The sequence below is a fragment of the Vitis riparia genome, chromosome 9 (genome assembly GCF_004353265.1).
Source record: "Vitis riparia cultivar Riparia Gloire de Montpellier isolate 1030 chromosome 9, EGFV_Vit.rip_1.0, whole genome shotgun sequence".
Classification (NCBI taxonomy): Eukaryota; Viridiplantae; Streptophyta; class Magnoliopsida; order Vitales; family Vitaceae; genus Vitis; species Vitis riparia.
In genome coordinates, this window is record NC_048439.1 from 2,517,945 (window position 1) to 2,540,258 (window position 22,314).

Here is a 22,314-nt window from a genome sequence, read left to right on the forward strand (position 1 = left end):
TTCATTAATTTCTTTCACCTTAAGCTTGTGTATTTCTAAATGACTTAAACTAACAAATTATATATTCTCACCAGATACAAAGATGACGGTTTTGATCGCATTTGGGAACCATTCGGCCGGCCTTATTGGAAATCAGTCAGTGCATCCTATAGTAGTGATAGTTTAAGTGATAACCACTTTAAACCTCCATCCAAGGTCATGGCAACTGCTGTAACCCCTGCTGATGAGAGATATCCCTTGGAATTCCACTGGAATCTGGACAATTCTACTCGACAGTTCTATGTATACATGCACTTTGCTGAGGTTGAGGAGCTCCAATCCAACCAGTTGAGAGAATTTTATGTATCGCTTAATGGTTGGTTCTGGAGTCCCGAACCTATTGTTCCTGGAAGATTGGTTCCACATACTGGATTTAGCACACATTCCATAAGTGCATCATCGGAGCTATCACTTTCAATTTATAAGACACATAGATCCACTCTTCCACCAATTCTCAATGCTTTGGAGATTTATCAGATAAAACAATTGTTTCAATCATCAACTGTCCAGAGCAATGGTATGTGCCTTTGTCCTCATATTTCTTAAGGAATTATAGAGAATAGGATTATTGTCTAGAGCACCCTCAAGTGCCTCTTAAGATTATTTAAACTGTGGGAGGCAACAGAGAAACCTCCTGTTGACAGATTGGATTCGGTCTGGGACTGGGTGTATCTTTGTCTGATTCCATGAGAATGTACTAGATTTAGGATTTGGATTTGTTGATTTGAATTCTTAGTTCCAATTTTGCCATACTAAATAATTCTTCTCAATTCGTGATCTGTATTTTGCTTTTCTTTATGGTTTGTAACATTTAAAAAGCCCACACATGATCCACTTACTCCTTTGTCTATTCTTGGAAATCAAAACTAGTTGATGCTATCAAGAAAATCAAGATGGTGTACAAGGTGAAGAAAAACTGGCAAGGAGATCCATGTCTTCCCATTGAGTTCTCATGGGATGGCCTGAGCTGCAGTGACAGCAATTCCATTTCCCTTAGTATCATCTCTTTGTGAGTTTATGCACCAAAAAAAAAAAAAAAGATTTGCAGAAACATAATTTCAATTAATTATTACTGTTATTGTTATTAATTTTTCTTATCTTCAGTAAGTGGAAAAGATATCTACAAACTAATGTCACTCTAACTAGTAAACAGGAACCTTTCATGGAGCAAGTTAACCGGGGAGATAGATTCTTCATTCTCCAGTCTCACATCATTAAAATATTTGTAAGTACCATATATATATATATATATATATATATATATATATATATATATATATATATATATCTCTATCTATATATATATATATGAAGTGGTGGTGCTTGGTAGCTAAGAAAAGTTTATGGTAATGGGCTAGAATTTCATCTATTCTTTTGTTTTAGATGCAATGCTGTCAAGGATTGACTGCTTGCATTCACATTCCCTTGTCATATTGAATAGTACAGCTACATACTAAAGCAATCCTTTCATTACAGAGATTTATCTTACAACAGTTTGACTGGAAAAGTGCCAAACTTTCTGTCCAAACTTTCTTCCTTGAAGGCCCTGTAAGTTTTAGAAATCTATTCTTCACAAAACTTTATCTTAATTGATCAATAAAAGAACCTGATGCCCAAATTCTGTGTTCATTTGCAGGAACTTGTCAGGGAATAATCTGACAGGTTCAGTTCCATTGTCTCTCCTTGAAAAATCTAGAAATGGATCCCTGTCTTTGAGGTCTGGTTGCTCAAAATTAACCTTTATTTGAAGTTTTCTTGGTGGTTAATCATTTCATTTTTGGTAGCTTTTCTCAGTTCCAACTTTTCTTTCAGAATCCTGGACATATTTTTATTTCCTTTATTTTGAAAAAAAATATGTTTTTCCTGCCACTCTGACATATATTAGCTTTGTTGATGGTAGATTGGATGGGAATCCACATCTTTGTAAGAAAAACTCTTGTGAGGATGAGGAAGAGGAGGGCAAGGAGAAGACGAAGAATAATGTTATTGTTCCAGTAGTTGCATCCATTATTTCAATTCTAGTCCTCTTATTAGGTGAGGTAGCAGCCCTGTGGATATTTAAAAGGAGACAACAATACGGTATTCTTCTTTGTCATGGGTTATTTTAAGAAAAAACTTGTGACAATGCTGATTACATTTACAATGATCTAACTAGCTGTGATATTGTTGTGAATCAACCTAATTAATGAAGATGGTATGAAATTGGACTCTATGAACTGCCACCTTAGTTACTCTGAGGTTGATAGAATCACTGATAACTTCAAAAAAATGCTTGGCCGAGGAGCATCAGGAAAAGTTTACCTTGGCCATTTAAGTGATGGCACCGAAGTTGCAGTCAAGATGCTGACACCTTCATCAATTCTAGTGTTTAAGCAATTCAAGACTGAGGCAAGCTTCTCTACACTCGCGTTCAAATGATTCTGATTTTGAACTGGCTATAGCTAGTGTTCAGCTATATAGCTAGTGTTCAGCTACATAGCTAGACACAAGCAAGAAGAAAAATCAATTTGAATGTCATTGGTTGTGTTGATTTGAATGACAGGCTCAGCTGTTGACAAGAATTCATCACAAAAACTTAGTTTCTCTAATTGGATACTGTGATGAAGGTTCAAGAATGGTGCTCGTTTACGAGCATATGGCTGAGGGGAACTTAAAAGAGTATTTATCAGGTACCTAGTTGTGTTGTACCAATGAATGAGATTTCAATGTGGTTATTTTAATTCCTTCCATACCCCATTAAAATTTGTTTGTTAGAAATAGAGTGAGTTTCAACATTCATGTCCAAAAACCATGCAATTTGACAAAACCATAGAATAGTTCTAAGATAGTACCAAAATAACAGCTAAATTCAAGATTTGAAAAATATTATTATGCTACATTTTGATTATTTCTGTGGTATTTTCAAGTAAATGCAATAGCCTAATAAAAATTTTATTCATTATGCATGCGTGCAGGTAAAAAAGAAATTGTCTTGAGTTGGGAACAAAGGCTTCGAATAGCAATTGATGCAGCACAAGGTTCACTAATTAATTTTTTTTTGATAAGTACACAAGGTTCACTAATTAATGAGCATATGAACTTAAAAAAGTTTCTTTTAGCTGTCTAGTTCTTTTTTCTACTATTTTTTCCTGAACTAATTGAATTGGAATTTGAATTGTAGCACTGGAATATTTACATGATGCTTGCAATCCACCCATAATCCATAGAGATGTAAATCCTGAAAACATCTTATTGACCAAAAAATTTCAAGCCAAAGTTGCAGATTTTGGGTGGTCTAGAAGTTTGCCCTCTGAAGGTGGAAGCTATGTATCAACTGCAATTGTTGGCACACCGGGGTACATTGACCCTGAGTAAGTTTTGTTATTTCAATGAAATCCAATGCTATTAAATTGATGGGTATTGTAGCAAATCAATAAAGTGAAACTTATAACAGAATTTGTGTCGTCATTTCAATTTGATTGGGCTTTAAATCATTGTTGTTGTTTAGTATGAGTTGCTCTTTAAGAATTGACTGTTACTTCTTTCAACATACAAGCAGCTAAGCAATTGAAAATTTTGTCAGTACCTTTTCTTTTAGAACAAACTGAATTTCAATTTATTTATTTTTTAGTTTAAATCAACTGAGGTTGTTAGCATGTTTTTTCATGTAGGTACAACAGAACCTCATTACCAAGTAAGAAAACCGATGTTTATAGCTTTGGGATTGTTTTATTGGAGGTTATTTCGGGTCAACCTGTAATCATAAAGATCACAAAAGAGAGCTCATGTAACATAGCAGATTGGGTTCGCCTAGTAAGTGCAAAAGGTGATATAAAAATGATTGTAGATCCAAGGTTACAAGGAGAATTTGAAGCCAATTCTGCCCGGAGAGCTGTAGAGACAGCAATGTCTTGTGTGCTACTCAGCTCCACAGATAGGCCAACCATGTGTCATGTAGTAGTGGAATTAAAAGAATGTCTGAAAATAGCCATGGTCCATGAAAGAACTGACAATGCGGAAGAGGACCAGGGTCCTGTTAGTATTGAAGCTGTCCATGAAAGAACTGACAATGTGGAAGAGGATTGCGATCCTTTGGGTAGTGAAGCTGCCTATGAAAGAACTGATGATGCAGAAGAGGACCATGGCCCTCTTGGTGTTGAAGCTGCCCATGAAGTAACCAACAATGCCACAGAGGACCAGGGTCCTGTTGGTATTGAAGCTCCACATGAAAGAAATGACAGTGGGAGAGAGGGCCATGGTTCTGTTGGTATTGGAGCTGCCCATAAAAGAAATGACAATGGGGAAGAGGACCAGTGTCCTGTTGGTATTGAAGCTGCCCATGAAAGACATGACGATGGGAAAGAGGACCATGGTCCTGATGGTACTGAAGCTGCCCATGAAATTACTGACAATGCAGAAGAGGACCAAGGTCTTGTTGGTATTGAAGCCACCCAAGAAAGAACTGACATTGTGGAAGAGAACCATGGTCCTGTTGGTATCGAAGCTGCCCATGAAAGAAATGACAATGATGAAGAGGACCATGGTCCTGTTGGTATTGAAGCTACCCATGAAAGAACTGATAATGTGGAAGAGAACCATGGTCCTCTTGGTAGCGAAGCTGCAATGGCTATCCAAGAAAGGTAGAGATGTTTGTCAAAAAATGGGTACATATATACTGTTGAGGGCTGCTCAATTCATAGTGCAAATCCTTGTCTCTTTGGTGGTCTTTATTTGGAAAAACACACTTCTTTGAAATTACATGATTTTATAGAGTTCTGATTATCTATAGGATAACCTTTCCACATTTCTTGTGGTACAATCCTCTTCCCTTCAATTATTTTAAATTAGTATGAAAAATTTTAGAAAATTGGGTATTTGCAAGAAGGCATTTGTTGTGTTTAAGTGAGGGGAAGTGCTTGTTTCTTCATTTTGATTCATTTTTCTTTTTTCCCTAGGAGTTCTATCCAACAAGAATGAAGTCAAACAGCCACTAAATTATAAAAGTTCAAGGAGTATTTGATAAAAAATAGCAATGATTTTTCAATGGTTCTTGTTCCCACTTTTACATATATTATCTGTTTTGATGCTAGCTTGGAGTTTCAACAGGAATCTGGATTTTTGTAGGACAAACTCATATGGGGAGGCCAAGGAAAAGAAGAAGGAGAAGAAGAAGAATGTTGTTGTTTCACCAGTTGCATCAATTACTTCAGTTGTCGTCCCATCAGGTGAGTTAGTCAGCTTAGGAATTTCTGAAATGAGATGGCAACATAGTTTACTCCTATTTGTTTTATGGGTCAATTTTAAGAGAAATCTTGTTATACAGAAATGCTGATTACATGTACTATGATTTTACTATCTGTAGACATTGTTGTCAAACCCAATGAGGATGATAAAACATTTGAGCCAAAGAACCAACACCTTACTTATTCTGAGATTGAAAGAATCACTGAAAATTTCCAAAAGGAGCTTGGAAAAGGAGCATCAGCAATAGTTTATCATGGTCATTTAAGTAATGGCACTGAAGTTGCGGTCAAGAAACTGTCACCTTCATCAATTCTAGGGTCAAAGCAATTCAAAACTGAGGTAAACTTCTCTATACTTGCATTCAAGTTATTCTGGATTTGAACTCGCTATAGTGTGCTTACTCATTACCAGACAAACAAAAAGGAAAATCAATTTGAATGTTGTGGGTGTTGATTTGAGTGACAGGCTCAGCTTTTGACAAGAGTTCATCATAAAAACTTGGTTTCTCTATTTGGATACTGTGATGAAGGTTCAAACATGGTGCTCATTTATGAGTACATGGCAAAGGGGAATTTAAAAGCATATTTATCAGGTACTTAGATTTGCTGTTAATGTGCCTCTTTGAAATTTGATTAATCAGAATAGAATCATTTTAAACATTCATGTCTAAAAATCCCATATTTTGAGAGAACCATTGAGTAGTTCCGAAGATAGTGCCAAAACTATGGATGAAATCATGATTTGAAACTACTGTTCTGCTAAATGTTGATGATTTCTGTTATATTTTCAACAGCAAAAGCTCATGCAATAAAGATTTGATTTATTATGTCATATGTGCAGGTAAAACAGAAGCTGCCCTGAGTTGGGAACAAAGACTTCGAATAGCAATTGATGCAGCACAAGGTTTGCCAATGAGCAGAAAAATTAGAAATTTCTTATATCCATCTTGTTCCTTTTTATGCCTTTTTTTGTAAACTAAGTAAAAGTAGAGTTTGAATTGTAGCACTGGAATATTTACACAATGGTTGCAACCCACCCATAATCCATAGAGACGTCAAAACTGAAAACATTCTATTAAACGAAAAATTGCAAGCCAAAGTGGCAGATTTTGGGTGGTCTAAAAGTATGCCTGTGGAAGGTGGAAGCTATGTATCAACTGCAATTGTTGGCACACCTGGCTACCTTGACCCTGAGTAAGTACCCTTTGTTACTTTAATGAAATGGATTGCTAGGAGATTTATGAATGTCTTAGCATATGAACAAAAGAAAATTAATGAAACTGGAAGTAGAGTTTCTGTTGCCATTTGAGTACTGATTGACATTTTTGTTGGTTAGCATGCATCGTTCCTTAAGAATTGACTGTCACTTCTTCCTACATACAAGTAGCTAAGGCTAATCAAAATTTTATGAGAAACTTCTTATCAAAAAAAAAAAATTTATGAGAAACTTCTCTTTCAGAACAAACTCAATTTCTTTTCTTTTTCATTATCTAAATCAACTGAGGTTGTTAGACTGTTTTTCATGTAGATATCACAGAAACTCAGTGCCGAATGAGAAAACCGATGTTTATAGCTTTGGGATTGTTTTGTTGGAGCTTATTTCAAGTAGACCTGCAATCATAAAGATCACAGAAGACAATCGATGCAACATAACATATTGGGTCCGCCCCATTATTGCAAAAGGGGATATAAGAATGATTGTAGATCCTAGGTTACAAGGAAAATTTGAGACTAATTCTGCCAGGAGAGCAATAGAGACAGCAATGTCATGTGTGTCATTCAGCTCCACTGACAGGCCTACCATGAGTGACATAATAGTAGAATTAAGAGAATGCCTAAAGATAGTGATGACCCATGAAAGAACGAAAGAGGGCCATGCTTCTGTTGGTATTGAAGCTGCAATGACTGTTCAAGAAAGGTATAAATATTTGTCAAAAATTGGTACATATAGTTTATAGGATGAACACTTTTTTAAAAAAATTATTTGATTTTATAGAATTGTGATTGTGTATAGGATGACCTCTTTGCTTATCTCATGGTACAATCCTCTTCTTAAAATATTTTCAAATATGAGAATCTTCAAAAAGAAGATTATTTGAAAGAAAGAACTTGAGATGTTTAAAGTTTTGATTCATTTCTTTTTCTTCTTCTTATCCAATAAGAACATGTGTTGAAACAGTAAGTAATTATCTGCTTTCATGCTAGCTTCAATGGAAATCAGGATTTCCTTACGACAGGCTCGAATGCGAAGGCTGAGGAGAAAGAGAAGGAGAAGGACGAGAAGAAGAAGAAAAAGAAGAAAAAGAATTTTATTGGTCCAGCGGTCACATCAATTACTTCAGTTTTAGTCCCCTCTGGTGCATTAGCCAGCTTGGGAAAATCTAAAAAGAAATGGCCACATGGTATTCTTATTTGTGTTGTGGGATTATTTTAAGAACAACTTGTGATGCTGAAGTGCTGATTACATGTACTATGATATTTTCAGCTAAAGATAAGAGTTACTCCGAGGTTGCAAGAATCACGAACAACTTCCAGCAGGTGATTGGATGTGGAGCATTTGCATCAGTTTACCTAGGTTATTTAAGCGATGGTACTGAGGTAGCTGTCAAGTTGCTTTCATCTTCAACTAGAGGATCCCAGGACCTTCAGACAGAGGCAAGCTTCTGTTACTAGCATTCAAGAAGTTCTGATTTTGAACTAGCTATGGTGCAATTATGCATTGCTAGATGCAAATGAAAATTGAAACTTAATTTGAATATTGCTGGGTGTTGGTTTGGGTGACAGGCTCAGCTGCTGACAAGAATTCGACATAAAAACTTGGTTTCTCTGCATGGATACCATGATGAAGGTTCAATCATTGCGCTCATTTATGAATATATGGTGAAGGGGAGCTTAAGAAAGTATCTATCAGGTATTTAGTTTTCCGATACCCCTCGAGGCAATCTGTAGTCATATATGTGGGCAACCCCATTGGTTTTGATAACATAATAGAAACCTATTAATAACAAAGCTAGGGCTTATATGAAGATGTGAAACCACTGTTCTGCTAATTCTTATTATTTTTGCAATATTTTTAAGTGAAGATATCATTTGGGTTTCCTTTTATAGCCCAAAACTGCCAAAACACAAAAAAGAAAATTAAATTTCTTATGCCATGAGTGCAGATGAAAATGAAGTTGTTTTGAGCTGGAAGCAAAGAATTGGAATAGCACTTGATGTAGCACAAGGTTAGACAGTGATCAGATGAATGGAAAAGTCTTCTTCACCTCTAGTTGTGTACCATAAATTCTTTTTCTATACTAACCAAAGTGGAATTTGAAATGTAGGACTGGAATATCTACATGATGGTTGCAATCCACCCATAATCCACAGAGACATTAAATCTGCAAACATCTTATTGAATGAAAAATTGCAAGCCAAAGTGGGAGATATGGGGTCGTCTAGAAGTCTACCTATTGATGATTTGACTAATGTTTCCACTGTGGTTGTTGGCACCGTCGGGTACCTTGACCCTGAGTAAGTGCTCTCTATTACTTCATTGAAATGCAAAGTCAACAAATTGATGGATATTTTGGGACACTAATAGAAGAACAATAATTAAACTTAAAACAGAGTTTTTCTTACTACATGAGCAATATCAGTTAATAATGTAACAATATTTCATTTAGGACAAACTCAATTGCTTGTTCTTGTTGAAGTGATAGGATTAAAAACACAAGTAATTACATAAAATAGTCGATTAATTGAGAAGAATATATTGTCTTCCATCACTCTTGTTTAACAAATAGAGATTTCTAATAACAAAAAAAAAAAAAAAATTAGATGTCTCATAGGATTCAATTAATTAAATACAGAAATTAATCACTCAAACTAAAACTATTCTATTGACCTTTAAAACTCAAATCAAATTCTAATTTTGAAAATGTCTTAAACTCAAGCTTACTTTTGAATAGTTCTTTTTTTTTTTTTCTTTTTTCACAGGTATTTTCAATCCAATAGGGCGTCTATGAAAAGCGATGTCTATAGCTTTGGGGTTGTTCTGCTGGAACTTGTTTCAGGCCAACCTGCACTGATAAAGAGCACCAACGGTATAACTGATCACCTAATCAATTGGGTTCGACCCCTGATTGAGAGGAGGGAAATAAGAGGAATTGTGGATCCAAGGTTAAATGGAGACTTTGACATTAGTTCTGCCTGGAAGGCTGTAGAAACAGCAATGGCTTGTGTAAGATTCAGCTCCGTTGATAGGCCAACCATGAGTGACATAGTATACGAATTAAAAGAGTGTATAAATTGTTAAGCAATAGCAACTGGGGATGTGGAAGAGGACCTTGGTTCTTTTATTATTCAGGATGCAATGCTTCACCAACCAAGCTAGAAATGAAATCTTTTACTATCTGTGTGGTTGGTGTTTTGAAGGTTTCCTTATTTTTGGATAGCAGTTCTCCGATTTGAATAGAAGGATGTCTTTGTTATATAGAAAAAATGAAAATAAAAATAAAATTTGAGTTAGTCAGGTAGCAAAGAATATTGTATTAAAGTTATAAGCACAGGATGTCCGCCCATTTCATGTCACCAAAAGAAAAAAAAATAAAATAGAAAAAAATAGAAGAAAAGAAAATATGAAGGAACATAAAATAATGGATTTAAGGTCAATAAATTATTTTTATACTCTACTTTAATACTTTAAGCTCATTTGATTTATTTTAACCATTGGATATACAAATTAAATAATTTAAATATACATAAGTTTTTAACTAATTTCAATTATATTTAATTTTTTTATTTTTTATAATACAATCAAATATGAAAAAAATATTTTTTTTTCCGTTTCCCATGCTTCTCATGAACTATACTAAACATAATATAAAAAACCTTTTTTTAGTAGATGAAAAGAAGAAAAAGATAAAAATAAAAAATAAAAAATAGAAGTTCACATTTAATAGATTTTTTTTTTCATATTTATTTTCTAATCAACAAGAATAGTTTAAAAAGTTTTAAATGAATATCTTTCTATTCTGAATTTGGTAAAAAATAAAAAGTTAGAAGTACCTTTTTATTAAGTTGGTGATGATCCAAAGAAATGATGGCTCGAGAACTACATTCAAAATTGTAGTGACTTAAAGCTTTGTTTGGTTAAAAAAAAAAAAATTTTAAAGAAAATAAAAAAAATAGATTTCAAGTTAATATATAAAAGATTAAATATTTGATAATATATAAAATTTTAATTAATTTTAATTATATTTAATTTTTTTATATATTTTTTTATGGAACTATTAAATTTGAGAAAACAATTTTTGTAATAATTTTATTTTCTTTCCTTATATTTTCCAAAATCATAAACTTTTAGGATAGTGCACGTACCTCAACCTCATATAGAATTGAATGAATAATTCTTTTGTAATTTTCTTCGCGTCCAACCACTAACTTGGCAAGTTCACTCACCTCACAACAAAATAGAAGTCAAACCATTGTGGGAGTAGGGAAGGATGAAAATATCGATAATCACAGATATATCGGTGCTTTGATTTTACGAATATATTGGATATATCGGAGATATATCGACGGATAATTTGGAAAAAAATATCAACTAAAAATTATTAAAACCTCATGAAAATGTAAAAAAAACCTCATAATAATATAATTAAAAGTATAATAGATACTTTAAAGTTATTTTATTGAAAAATTTGATATATGAATAACATGATTTATCATATTTAATAATAATATCGTATGTATCAATAAAAATATGAATTTTATAAATGTACATTTATTATTAAATTATATATAATATTATGATGTTTGATTATAATATGTATAATTTTAAAATATATATTAATATTAAAATTATGACTCATTTAATTCAATTGTATTAAATAATATAAAATAAATTATGATATATATATATATAATTTTTTAATATTTAATTAATTATTAATGATATTAAAAACATTATGAAGAAAATTATATAATTTTTATATTTTTGGTAATCAATTAAAATAAAATTTTATATTTAATTATAAAATAATTATAATTAATTTGCTCTTTAAAATATTCTTTTAATATTTTTTTTATATAATAAATTTAAATATATATAAATTTAGTGCACGATATAATATAAAATAAGGGCAAGTTTTGCCTGATAAGTGGTTTGGGGGTCAAATCCCCTCGGAAGCGAAAGGAGATGATCGTGGCACATTGATTTTACTGTAGCGTGTTTGATTTGTTGACCCACGTTAGGCGCCAAAATCTTGACTTTATTGCAGGGTGTTTGACTCGTTGACCCGCGTTAGGCGCCAAAATCTCCAATACGTGTGAACTGACAGCCGTATTTTATTGACTTTGCAAACTCTTGCTTGTAGGTAAGAAAATAATGTCTCTTCCACTGAAAGGAACTAGTCCTGAGCTCCAAGGCGAATACTATCAGAGACATTATTTTCTTACCTACAAGCAATAATGTTTAAAATATAAAAGAATGTTAATCTCTTAATTAATGTATTAATATTCATAATAATAAAAGAAATATAACCAACAAAAAACCTTAAATAATATATTAATTATCATAGCAAATTCTTCTTAATGTATTAATTATCATAGAAAAACTCTTATCGATTTCTTTGATCATTTCATACATTATTCTAGATTTTAAAAGAAAAAAAAAATCTTCATAACACATTTTAAATAAGTTATTTAAAAATTATTTCAACCATTAAAAAAAAAAGTAAATGTTAAGAAGAAAAAAAATATTAGAGCCACTCGGTCCAATTATGACCAAAGAAAGAAAGGTCAATTTTTTTTTTTGTTCTTTATTTTTTCTCTAGGAAGAGCCACTCGGTCCAATTTCTTGGAAAGTATACGGGGACGACTTGAGCTTGCACGGTGACTGAGGTGGGAAAGCTTAACTATTTTCCAAGTTTTCTGGGTAAAATAATTTATATTTCTTAATTCCATTCACTAATGCTGGTAAGGAAAACGAGGAGACCAATGGAAATGTTAGTTGTTCTTGCTGCATTTTTAGCTCTCACTGCTATGGTTGAGGGCCAGGATCAATCAGGTGCGCATATCTCTCTCAAGTCTCATGGTTCCCTGCCATCTCTCTCCCAGATCTCTCATATACTGTACTGTGTATCTCCAGGATTAGTTCCTTTTCTTGGAAGAGACATTATTTTCCTTTTTGTTTCTGTTAATAGATTTTCCTTTTTCCTTTAATTGTTTTAGCTGATACTAATAGACGCTTAATTTTAATTGCAAGATCCTCTACCATGGCAGAGCCCTTTCATGACAATGGAGATTATTGCAATATTTAGCATTTTTTTTTTTTTTTTGAGATTTGCTTTTAAATTTTTTTTATGGTTTGTGGGTTATTTTTATCTTTCTATGGGTCATACTATAACATTTTAGTTCATCCAAATCTTAAACTTTAAGCAATTTGTTAGTACATATTTTATTCTTCATATCTGTTCTTTGTCAAGCTTGTTTTACTCTAGTTTATAGTTTGTTTGTTTCGTTGGACATGTTTAATTACAAATAACTATATTAAATTACAAATAAATAAACTAAATAATAAGTATAAATCTCCATTTGGAAAACTTGAAAATAACATGAAAAATAAATTAATTAAGTTAATGTTAGTTACTATTTTTAAGGATAATAATAGAACCATTTTTTTTTGTACCCACCTTGCCTCATTTGATCTTAATAAAATAGGTTTGGGATGAAGATAAACGAGTCAAGGGTGGTTCAAGACGGTATTGTCTTGTCTTGCCCAGTCCTATCTCATTTGAATTATATATATATAGATAAAATTAAATTTTAAAATAGTTTAATTTATTTTTTATTTATTTTATTTTATTTTTTTCATTTTTAACACATACCAAATAACAAAAAAAATATCTACTTCTCAAATCAAATAAGTTATAATAATTACAATATTTATTTATAAAATATGTTTATTTTTAATACAATTAAAAAATTTTAAAAATAAGAGGGTGGGGTGAGGAGAGTACGAGAAATTCTCATTTCCACTCCATATCCTACCCCATTTAAAATTTTTATTAGGATAAGAATGAACACATGTTTATATAAATGAGACGGGATCAGGATGGAGGTGACCTATCCTATTGTCATCCCTAATTTTCTTTTGATATGAAACGTCTTAAAAAATGATGAATTCTTTGATGTTGATTGTGTAAATTTGTTTTTAAAAGTATAAGCACTGTAAATAGAAAAATAAATAATAGCGTAAGATATTATTGCTTCCCAAATGCATGAATTGTTTATATATTATTCTTGACTATAACAATCACATTTTTCAAGAAACGAAGCTGCAAGGATGTTAACGAATTTGGTCAGGAGTTTAACAATAGGAATATTTTTAGAATAGGGAGATGTGAAGGCAAAGAAGGCAACTAAAGGTGTACAATGTGGTCTTTTGGGGTAATAGAGGCATAGAGATACTCACAATGGAAGTAGATGCTTATTCAATTTATTGTCATTTTAAAAGCTATGAGAATAGTTTCATATGGATGTTTGTCAGTGTTAAGTGATAGTTCACGGAGGGAGTAGGAAGACTTTTGGGTTGAATTGGGGGATATTAGAGGGTTTTAAGAAGTCCCTAAGTGTGTCAATGGGGATTTTAACATGGTTAGATTCTTGGGGAAAAGGAGGATTGTGTTAAGCTCTCTTTGAATATGAGAGGTTTTACTTGGACAATGGAGCTGAATTTGCAAGATATCACATTGATCGGGGTAACCTTTATGAAAAGTCTTTTAATCTCAAGATTAAGTAGTTCCTTGTGTTGAGAAAAGTGGAAGACTTATTAATTTTAGTACCCTATTGCAAAATCAAGAGAACTATGACTAAAGAAGGAAGACAAAAATACCAAATTCTTTCACTAAATGGCTAACACATGTAGGGCAAGAATTAAATTCATAAAATAAAGCTGAATAGAGCTTGGGAGGATTTTTACATTAAGGAGCGTTTAGTTCCTCTCATAGTCTTCTATTCGAATTGAAAGATTAGAGGCCTAGTGTTCATGGGAAGTCTTTTAATTCTTAGGGAAGAGAGGATTTAGGGGGTTTGGAGGTATGCATTTACAAAAGAGGTATTTTTTTTTTATGTTTTTATCCACGTTGAGTATGGATAAATCTTCTCAATCAAATGGTTTCACCGTGGTCTTTTGGAAACATTGTTAAGATTTTGTGAAGGGTGATGAAGTAATGGCTTCTTCGTGAAGTTTTTTCAAGAGGATTCTTTTTGAGAAGTATTAACACCACCTTCTTATTCTCAATCCCTATGAATGGGGGGGCGGGGTAAAGAGGATTTTAAGGACTTCAAACCTATTAATTTGGCATGAGGCCTCTATAAACTCCTAGTAGTGCAATATTAGTTTAGAGACTCAAGAAAATGATTGGAGGTGTAGTTTCTAATCCTCATGATAATGTTGTTATGGAGGGTAGACAAATTTTGAATGCATTGTTTTTTCATAAATGAGGTCATAGGTTCAAGGTTGAAGAGTTTCCGTAAAGGAGTAATCGATAAACTAGACATCAAGAAAGCTTATGGCCAGACGAAATATTGGGATTTCCTTTTATTAGTGCTTGAGAAAATAGATTTTGTTAGAAATGCATTGATTGGATTAAGTGGTGTATCTCAAGAACAACCTTTTTAGTGTTAGTGAATGACAGCCATACTAGCTTTTTTTGAAGCTCAAGAGGATTAAGGTGCGGGGATCAACTCTCTCCTTATTTGTTTTTCCCATAGAGGCTCTCAATTGTTTTATTAAAAAGGGCCAAGAAAGATGGGTTCATCTCAAGTTTCAAGGTAGGGGAGAGAGGTGGTAAGAAGATGAAGAAATTTTATATCTTATTTGCAGATGATATGCACTTCCATTTCTTGTGATATCTGTAAAGAGAAATTAATGTATTTGAGTTGAACACTCTTATGTGGTTTAGGGGAGAGTGTTTGTGGATTGAAAATTAATTTAGGGAAGATCTTGTTAATTTTAGTAAAGGGTGCATAATATGGAGGAGTTGGCTACTTTGTGGGCTTGTGAGGATGGTGAGCTCCCCACTACCTACTTGGTTCATCCTTTAGGAGCCTTGTTTAAGTCATTGATGGTTTGGGACATGATAGAAGAGAGGTTACTATCATCAGAAGGTAGAAGTCTCAAGTGGATTAAGAGTACTTTGTCTAGCCTACCAATATATTTTGTATTCTAGTTTGTTGTCCTAGGAAAGGTGAGCTTCAGACTTGAGAAGATTCAAAGAGATTTCTTCGCTCGAGTGGAGCCCTTGAGAACAAGCTTTATTTGGTAGGATGGTCGATTGCGTGTATGGAGAAGAAGAAAGGAGGGCCTTGGTAGTAGAGATTTATATATCCTTAGTAAGGCTTTGCTTGGCAAAAGGAGCTAGAAGTTTACTCCAAAAGGGGAGCCTTCACGGAAGCAAGTCATAGTTCTGAAGTTTGGGGAAAAAGCTAGTAGTTGATCTTTATAGATGTGAACTTTCGGTGCTGAAATTGATATCAGTCAAAAGCTAGTAGTATGCTGCCAATGATAAAATTAGGGGTCAACAATGTTTTTTTTACTTCCTCCTTTTATCATCAATTTGTGCCCTTTCATATATTTGGTTGGCCCTGTTAATAATAGTTTTGTTTCCCTATAAGAAAATTCAAAATTATTATATCAGTAGAATCTTATTTTTGTATTTTCTTACTAGAAAATTTAAGTGAATTAGTTATATTAACATTGAGTATAATATTTTAGTTAACATTCAATTCAAGCTAGATTTTACATTGATCTGCCTCTCTCATGTACTCATATCACACATAAGCATACTACTTATTGACTCGACAAGGAGAGTTTGAAATTTTGTAGGCTTCATAAGCATCGATTGTGGGATAAATCCAGGTTCCAGCTATTTTGACGCCACAAGTGAAATATATTACATGTCAGACTCAGAATTCATAGACACTGGAATAAATTATGATGTTTCCATGGAACACAGATCCAGGTTTGGAACTCCAGATCAGCAGCTTATGACTGTGAGAAGCTTTCCAGAAGGAACCAAGAATTGTTACACTCTTCAACCACAACAAGGCAAAGATAATAAGTACTTGATCAGAGCTTCCTTCATGTATGGGAACTATGACTCCAAGAATCAACTTCCAGAGTTCAAACTATATCTGGGTGTTAATGAATGGGATGCTGTGAAATTCAACCATTCATATGATATTGTCAGGAGGGAAATTATACATGTCCCAAGAACAGGTCACATAGATGTCTGCCTAGTGAACACTGGTTTTGGGTCACCTTTCATATCGGCATTAGAGTTGAGACAACTGAATAATTCCATTTATACAACTCAATCTGGATCATTGATACTCTTTAAGAGGCTTGATATTGGTTCAACAAGTCAGACAGTCAGGTGAGGCATGCTGTGAGTAGGTCACTAACATTATCACCTATCACCCAATATTCACTACTTAATTTCCTTATGTTCTTTCACCTTAAGCTTGTGTATTTCTAAATGACTTAAACTTACAAATTATATAATTCTCACCAGATACAAAGATGACGCTTTTGATCGCGTTTGGGAACCATTCAGCCGGCCTTATTGGAAATCAGTGAGCACATCCTATAGTAGTGATACTTTAAGTGATAACCACTTTAAACCTCCATCCAAGGTCATGGCAACTGCTGTAACCCCTGGTGATGAAAGATATCCCTTGGAATTCCACTGGAATCTGGACAATTCTACTCGACAGTTCTATGTATACACGCACTTTGCTGAGGTTGAGGATCTCCAATCCAACCAGTTGAGAGAATTGTATGTATCACTTAATGGTCGGTTCTGGAGTCCTGAACCTATTGTTCCTGGAAGATTGGTTCCACATACTGGATTTAGCGCACATTCCATAAGTGCATCATCTGAGCTATCACTTTCAATTTTTAAGACACACAGATCCACTCTTCCACCAATTCTCAATGCTTTGGAGATTTATGAGATAAAACAGTTGTTTCAATCATCAACTGTCCAGAGCAATGGTATGTGTCCTTGTCCTCATATTTCTTAAGGACTTAAAGAGAATAGGATCTTTGTCTAGATCACCCTTCAGTGCCTATGAATAAGATTATTTAAATTGTGGGAGGCAACAGATAAACCTCCTCTTGACAGATTGGATTTGTTCTGGGACTGTTTATATCTCTGTCTGATTCCATGAGAATGTACTAGATTTAGGATTGGAATTTGTTGATTTGATTTCTTACTTCCAAATTTGCCATACTAAATAATTCTTCCCAATTCTTAATCTGTATTTTTCTTTTCTTTGTAGTTTGTAATATTTGAAAAGCTCACACATGATCCACTTACATCTTTGTCTATTCTTGGAAATCAAAACTAGTTGATGCTATCAAGAAAATCAAGGCGGTGTACAAGGTGAAGAAAAACTGGCAAGGAGATCCATGTCTTCCCATTGAGTTCTCATGGAATGGCCTGAGCTGCAGTGACAACAGTCCCATTTCCCCTAGTATCATCTCTTTGTGAGTTTATGCACCAAAAAAAAAAAAAAGATTTGCAGAAACATAGTTTCCATTGATTATTACTGCTACTATTATTAAAATTTTCTTATCTTCAGTAAATAGAAAAGATATCTGGAAACTAATGTCACTCTATCTGGTAAGCAGGAACCTTTCATGGAGCAAGTTAACTGGGGAGATAGATTCTTCATTCTCCAATCTCACATCATTAAAATCTTTGTAAGTACTATATATGTATGAAGTTGTGGCACTTGGTATGTAGCTAAGAAAAGTTCATGGTAATGGGCTAGAATTTCATCTATTCTGTTTTTAGATGCAATGCTGTCAAGGATTGACCACTTGCATACACATTCCCTTGTCATATGGAATAGTACAGCTACTTACTAAAGCAATCCTTTCATTACAGAGATTTATCTTACAATAGTTTGACTGGAGAAGTGCCACACTTTCTATCTCAACTGCCTTCCTTGAAGACCCTGTAAGTTTTAAAAATCTTTTCTTTGCAAAGCCTTATCTTAATTGATCAACAAAAGGAGCTGATGCCCAAATTCTGTGTTCTTTTGCAGGAACTTGTCAGGAAATAATCTCACAGGTTCAGTTCCATTGGCTCTCATTGAAAAGTCTAGAAATGGATCCCTGTCTTTGAGGTCTGGTTGCTCAAAATTAACCTTTATTTGAAGTTTTCTTGGTGGTTATTCATTTTATTCTTGGTAGCTGTCCTCAGTTCCAACTTTTCTTTCAGAATCCAAGACGAATTCTTATTTTCTTCTGTTTTCCTTTGTTTTGAGAAAAGATTTTTTTTTTTGTCCCGCCACTCTGACATATATTAGCATTGTTGATGATAGATTGGATGGGAATCCAAATCTTTTTAACAAAAGCTCCTGGGAGGATGAGGAAGAGGAGGACAAAGAGAAGACCAATAATAATGTTGTTGTTCCAGTAGTTGCATCCATTATTTCAGTTCTAGTCCTCTTATTAGGTGAAGTAGCTGCCTTGTGGATATTTAAAAGGAGACAACAACACGGTATTCTTCTTTGTCTTATGGGGTATTTTAAGAAAAAACTTGTGACAATGCTGATTACATTTACAATGATCTAACTAGCTGTGATATTGTTGTGAATAAACCTAATTAATGAAGATGGTATGACATTGGACTCAAAGAACTGGCACATTAGTTACTCCGAGGTTGATAGAATCACTGACAACTTCAAAAAAATGCTTGGCCAAGGAGCGTCAGCAAAAGTTTACCTTGGCCATTTAAGTGATGGCACTGAAGTTGCAGTCAAGATGCTGACACCTACATCAGTTCTAGTGTTTAAGCAATTCAAGACTGAGGCAAGCTTCTCTGTAGTTGCATTCAAGTGATTCTGATTTTGAATTGGCTATAGCTAGTGTTCAGCTATATACCTAGACTCAAACAAAAGGAAAAGTCAATTTGAATGTCGTTGGTTGTGTTGATTTGAATGACAGGCTCAGCTGTTGACAAGAATTCATCACAAAAACTTGGTTTCTCTAATTGGATACTGTGATGAAGGTTCAAGGATGGTGCTCGTTTACGAGCATATGGCTAAGGGGAACTTAAAAGAGTATTTATCAGGTACCTAGTTGTATTGTAGCACCGAATGAGATTTCTGGTTAATGTGGTTATTTTAATTTCTTTCATACCCCATTAAAATTTGACTTATCAAAAAAAAGAAAAAAAGAAGTACCCCATTAAAATTTGGTTTGTTAGAAATAGATTGAGTTTCAACATTCATGTCCAAAAACCATGCATTTTGACAAAACCATAGAATGGTTCCTATTATTATGCCACATTTTGCATTCTTTCTGTGGTATTTTCAAGTAAATGCAGAAGGGTAGTAAAGATTTAATTTATCATGCATGTGTGTAGGTAAAAAAGAAGTTGTCTTGAGTTGGGAACAAAGGCTTCGAATAGCCATTGATGCAGCACAAGGTTCACGAATTAATCCGCAGATGAACTTAAAATTTTTCTTATAGCTGTCTAATTCCTTTTTTAACTATTTTTTTCCTGAACTAAGTGAATTGGAATTTGAATTGTAGCATTGGAATATTTACACGATGGTTGCAATCCACCCATAATCCATAGAGACATTAAAACTGAAAACATCTTATTGAATGAAAAATTTCAAGCCAAAGTTGCAGATTTTGGGTGGTCCAGAAGTATGCCCTCTGAAGGTGGAAGCTATGTATCAACTGCAATTGTTGGCACACCGGGGTATGTCGACCCCGAGTAAGTACCCTTTGTTATTTCACTGAAATCCAATGCTATTAAATTGATGGGTGTTGTAGAAAATCAATAAAGTGAAACTTAAAATAGAATTTGTGTCATCTCAATTTTACTGGGCTTTAAAACATTGTTGTTCTCCTATTTTCAATGCTAAGCAATTGAAAATTTTATCAGTACCTTTTCTTTTAGGACAAACTGAATTTCAATTTTTTTTTTTTAATTTTTTTAGTTTAAATCAACTCAGGTTGTTAGCATGTTTTTCATGTAGGTACAACAGAACCTCAGTACCAAGTAAGAAAACTGATGTTTATAGCTTTGGGATTGTTTTATTGGAGCTTATTTTGGGTCGACCTGCAATCATAAAGACCACAGAAGAGAGCCCATGTAACATAGCAGATTGGGTTCACCAAGTCACTGCAAAAGGTGATATAAAAATGATTGTAGATCCAAGGTTACAAGGAGAATTTGAAACGAATTCTGCCAGGAGAGCTGTAGAGACAGCAATATCTTGTGTGCCACGCAGCTCCATAGATAGGCCAACCATGAGTCACGTGGTACTGGAATTAAAAGAATGTCTGAAAATAGCCATCGCCCACAAAAGAACTGACAATGCTGAAGAGGAACAGGATCATATTAGTAGTGAAGCTGTCCATGAAAGAACTGACAATGTGGAAGAGGATCATGATCCTTTTGGTAGTGAAGCTGCCCATGAAAGAAGTGATGATGCAGAAGAACTTGGTCCTCTTGCTTTTGAAGCTGCCCATGAAGCAACCGACAATGCCAAAGAGGAGCAGGGTCCTGTTCGTATTGAAGCTACACATGAAAGAAATGACAATGGGGAAGAGAGCCATGGTCCTGTTGGTATTGGAGCTGCCCATAAAAGAAATGACAATGGAGAAGAGAACCAGGGTCCTGTTGGTATTGGAGCTGCCAATGAAAGACATGACAACGGGAAAGAGGGCCATGGTTCTGTTGGTATTGGAGCTACCCATAAAAGAAATGACAATAGAAAAGAGAACCAGGGTCCTGTTGGTATTGGAGCTGCCCATGAAAGACATGACAAAGAGAAAGAGGACCATGGTCCTGTTGGTGTTGAAGCTGCCCATGAAGTTACAGACAATGCAGAAGAGAACCAAGGTCCTATAGGTATTGAAGCCACCCAAGAAAGAACAGACAATGTGGAAGAGAACTGTGGTCCTGTTGGTATTGAAGCTGCTCATGAAAGAACTGATGATTCAGAAGAGGACCATGGGCCTGTTGCTATTGAAGCCACCCAAGAAAGGATTGACAATGTAGAAGAGGACCATGGTCTTGTTGGTATCCAAGCTGCCCATGACAGAAATGATAATTGTGAAGAGGACCATGATCCTTTGAGTCTTGAAGCTGCCCATGAAAAAACTGACAATGTGGAAGAGAACCATGGTCCTGTTGGCATTGAAGCTGCCCATGAAAGAACTGATGATGCAGAAGAGGACCATGGTCCTGTTGCTATTGAAGCCACCCAAGAAAGAACTGACAATGTGGAAGAGGACCATGGTCTTGTTGGTATTGAAGCTGCTCATGACAGAAACAATGGTGAAGAGGACCATGATCCTTCGAGTATTGAAGCTACTCATGAAAGAACTGACAATGTGGAAGAGGACGATGGTCCTCTTGGTATTGAAGCTACAACGGCTATCCAAGAAAGGTAGAGATATTTATCAAAAAAATGGGTGCATATAGCATAACCTCTATGCATCTCTTGTGTTACAATCCTCTTCCCTTCAATTATTTTTAATTAGTATGAAAATTTTTAGAAAATTGATTGTTTGGAAGAAGGCATTTGTTGTGTTTAAAGTGAGGGGAAGTGCTTGTTTTCTTCATTTGATTTTTTATTTATATATGTATATTTGGTTGAAGGTCTATCCAACAAGAATGAAGTCAAACAGATTATTTGATAAAAAATAACAATGATTTTTCAAAAGTGCTTGTTCCACTTTCACATATATTATCTGTTTTGATGCTAGTTTGGAGTTTCAACGGGAATCTGGATTTTTGTAGGACAAACTCATATGAGGAGGCCAAAGAAAAGGAGAAGAAGAAGAAGAAGAAGAAGAATGTTGTTGTTCCAGCAGTTGCATCAATTACTTCAGTTGTAGTCCCATCAGGTACGTTAGTTGACTTAGAAAATTCTGAAATGAGGTGGCAACATAGTTTACTCCTGTTTGTTTTATGGGGCAATTTTAAGAGAAACCTTATAATACAGAAATCCTGATTACATGTTCTAT

The 22,314-nt window shown here is 34.2% G+C and overlaps 2 protein-coding genes across 5 annotated transcripts in view; both read left to right on the forward strand.

Annotated features, from left to right (window-relative positions):
• Positions 1–22,314, forward strand: part of LOC117922232 — a 43,392-nt gene that overhangs the window by 11,487 nt on the left and 9,591 nt on the right. For 2 of the 4 annotated variants that reach the window (XM_034840284.1, XM_034840285.1), the window contains exons 4-15: positions 16,826–17,307; positions 17,664–17,802; positions 17,947–18,018; positions 18,206–18,277; positions 18,366–18,446; positions 18,645–18,823; positions 18,938–19,134; positions 19,270–19,396; positions 19,691–19,753; positions 19,861–20,050; positions 20,316–21,734; positions 22,088–22,194. In XM_034840284.1, coding sequence (XP_034696175.1) covers positions 16,826–17,307; positions 17,664–17,802; positions 17,947–18,018; positions 18,206–18,277; positions 18,366–18,446; positions 18,645–18,823; positions 18,938–19,134; positions 19,270–19,396; positions 19,691–19,753; positions 19,861–20,050; positions 20,316–21,734; positions 22,088–22,194 — 3,128 coding nt within the window. Of the gene's footprint in view, positions 1–74; positions 557–909; positions 1,049–1,192; positions 1,265–1,515; positions 1,588–1,675; positions 1,757–1,939; positions 2,119–2,230; positions 2,428–2,581; positions 2,709–2,993; positions 3,057–3,199; positions 3,390–3,689; positions 4,659–5,142; positions 5,244–5,380; positions 5,602–5,727; positions 5,855–6,102; positions 6,166–6,265; positions 6,456–6,789; positions 7,180–7,466; positions 7,664–7,746; positions 7,917–8,045; positions 8,173–8,425; positions 8,489–8,587; positions 8,778–9,242; positions 9,690–16,639; positions 16,700–16,825; positions 17,308–17,663; positions 17,803–17,946; positions 18,019–18,205; positions 18,278–18,365; positions 18,447–18,644; positions 18,824–18,937; positions 19,135–19,269; positions 19,397–19,690; positions 19,754–19,860; positions 20,051–20,315; positions 21,735–22,087; positions 22,195–22,314 lie in introns of those variants that run through there. The other 2 variants (XM_034840286.1, XM_034840287.1) reach the window with 2 other exon arrangements.
• The window catches only part of LOC117922233, a 42,881-nt gene continuing 32,636 nt past the window's right edge, over positions 12,070–22,314 (forward strand). The window contains exon 1 of the mRNA XM_034840288.1: positions 12,070–12,315. Coding sequence (XP_034696179.1) covers positions 12,219–12,315 — 97 coding nt within the window. The 5' untranslated portion in view covers positions 12,070–12,218. The remainder of the gene's footprint in view (positions 12,316–22,314) is intronic.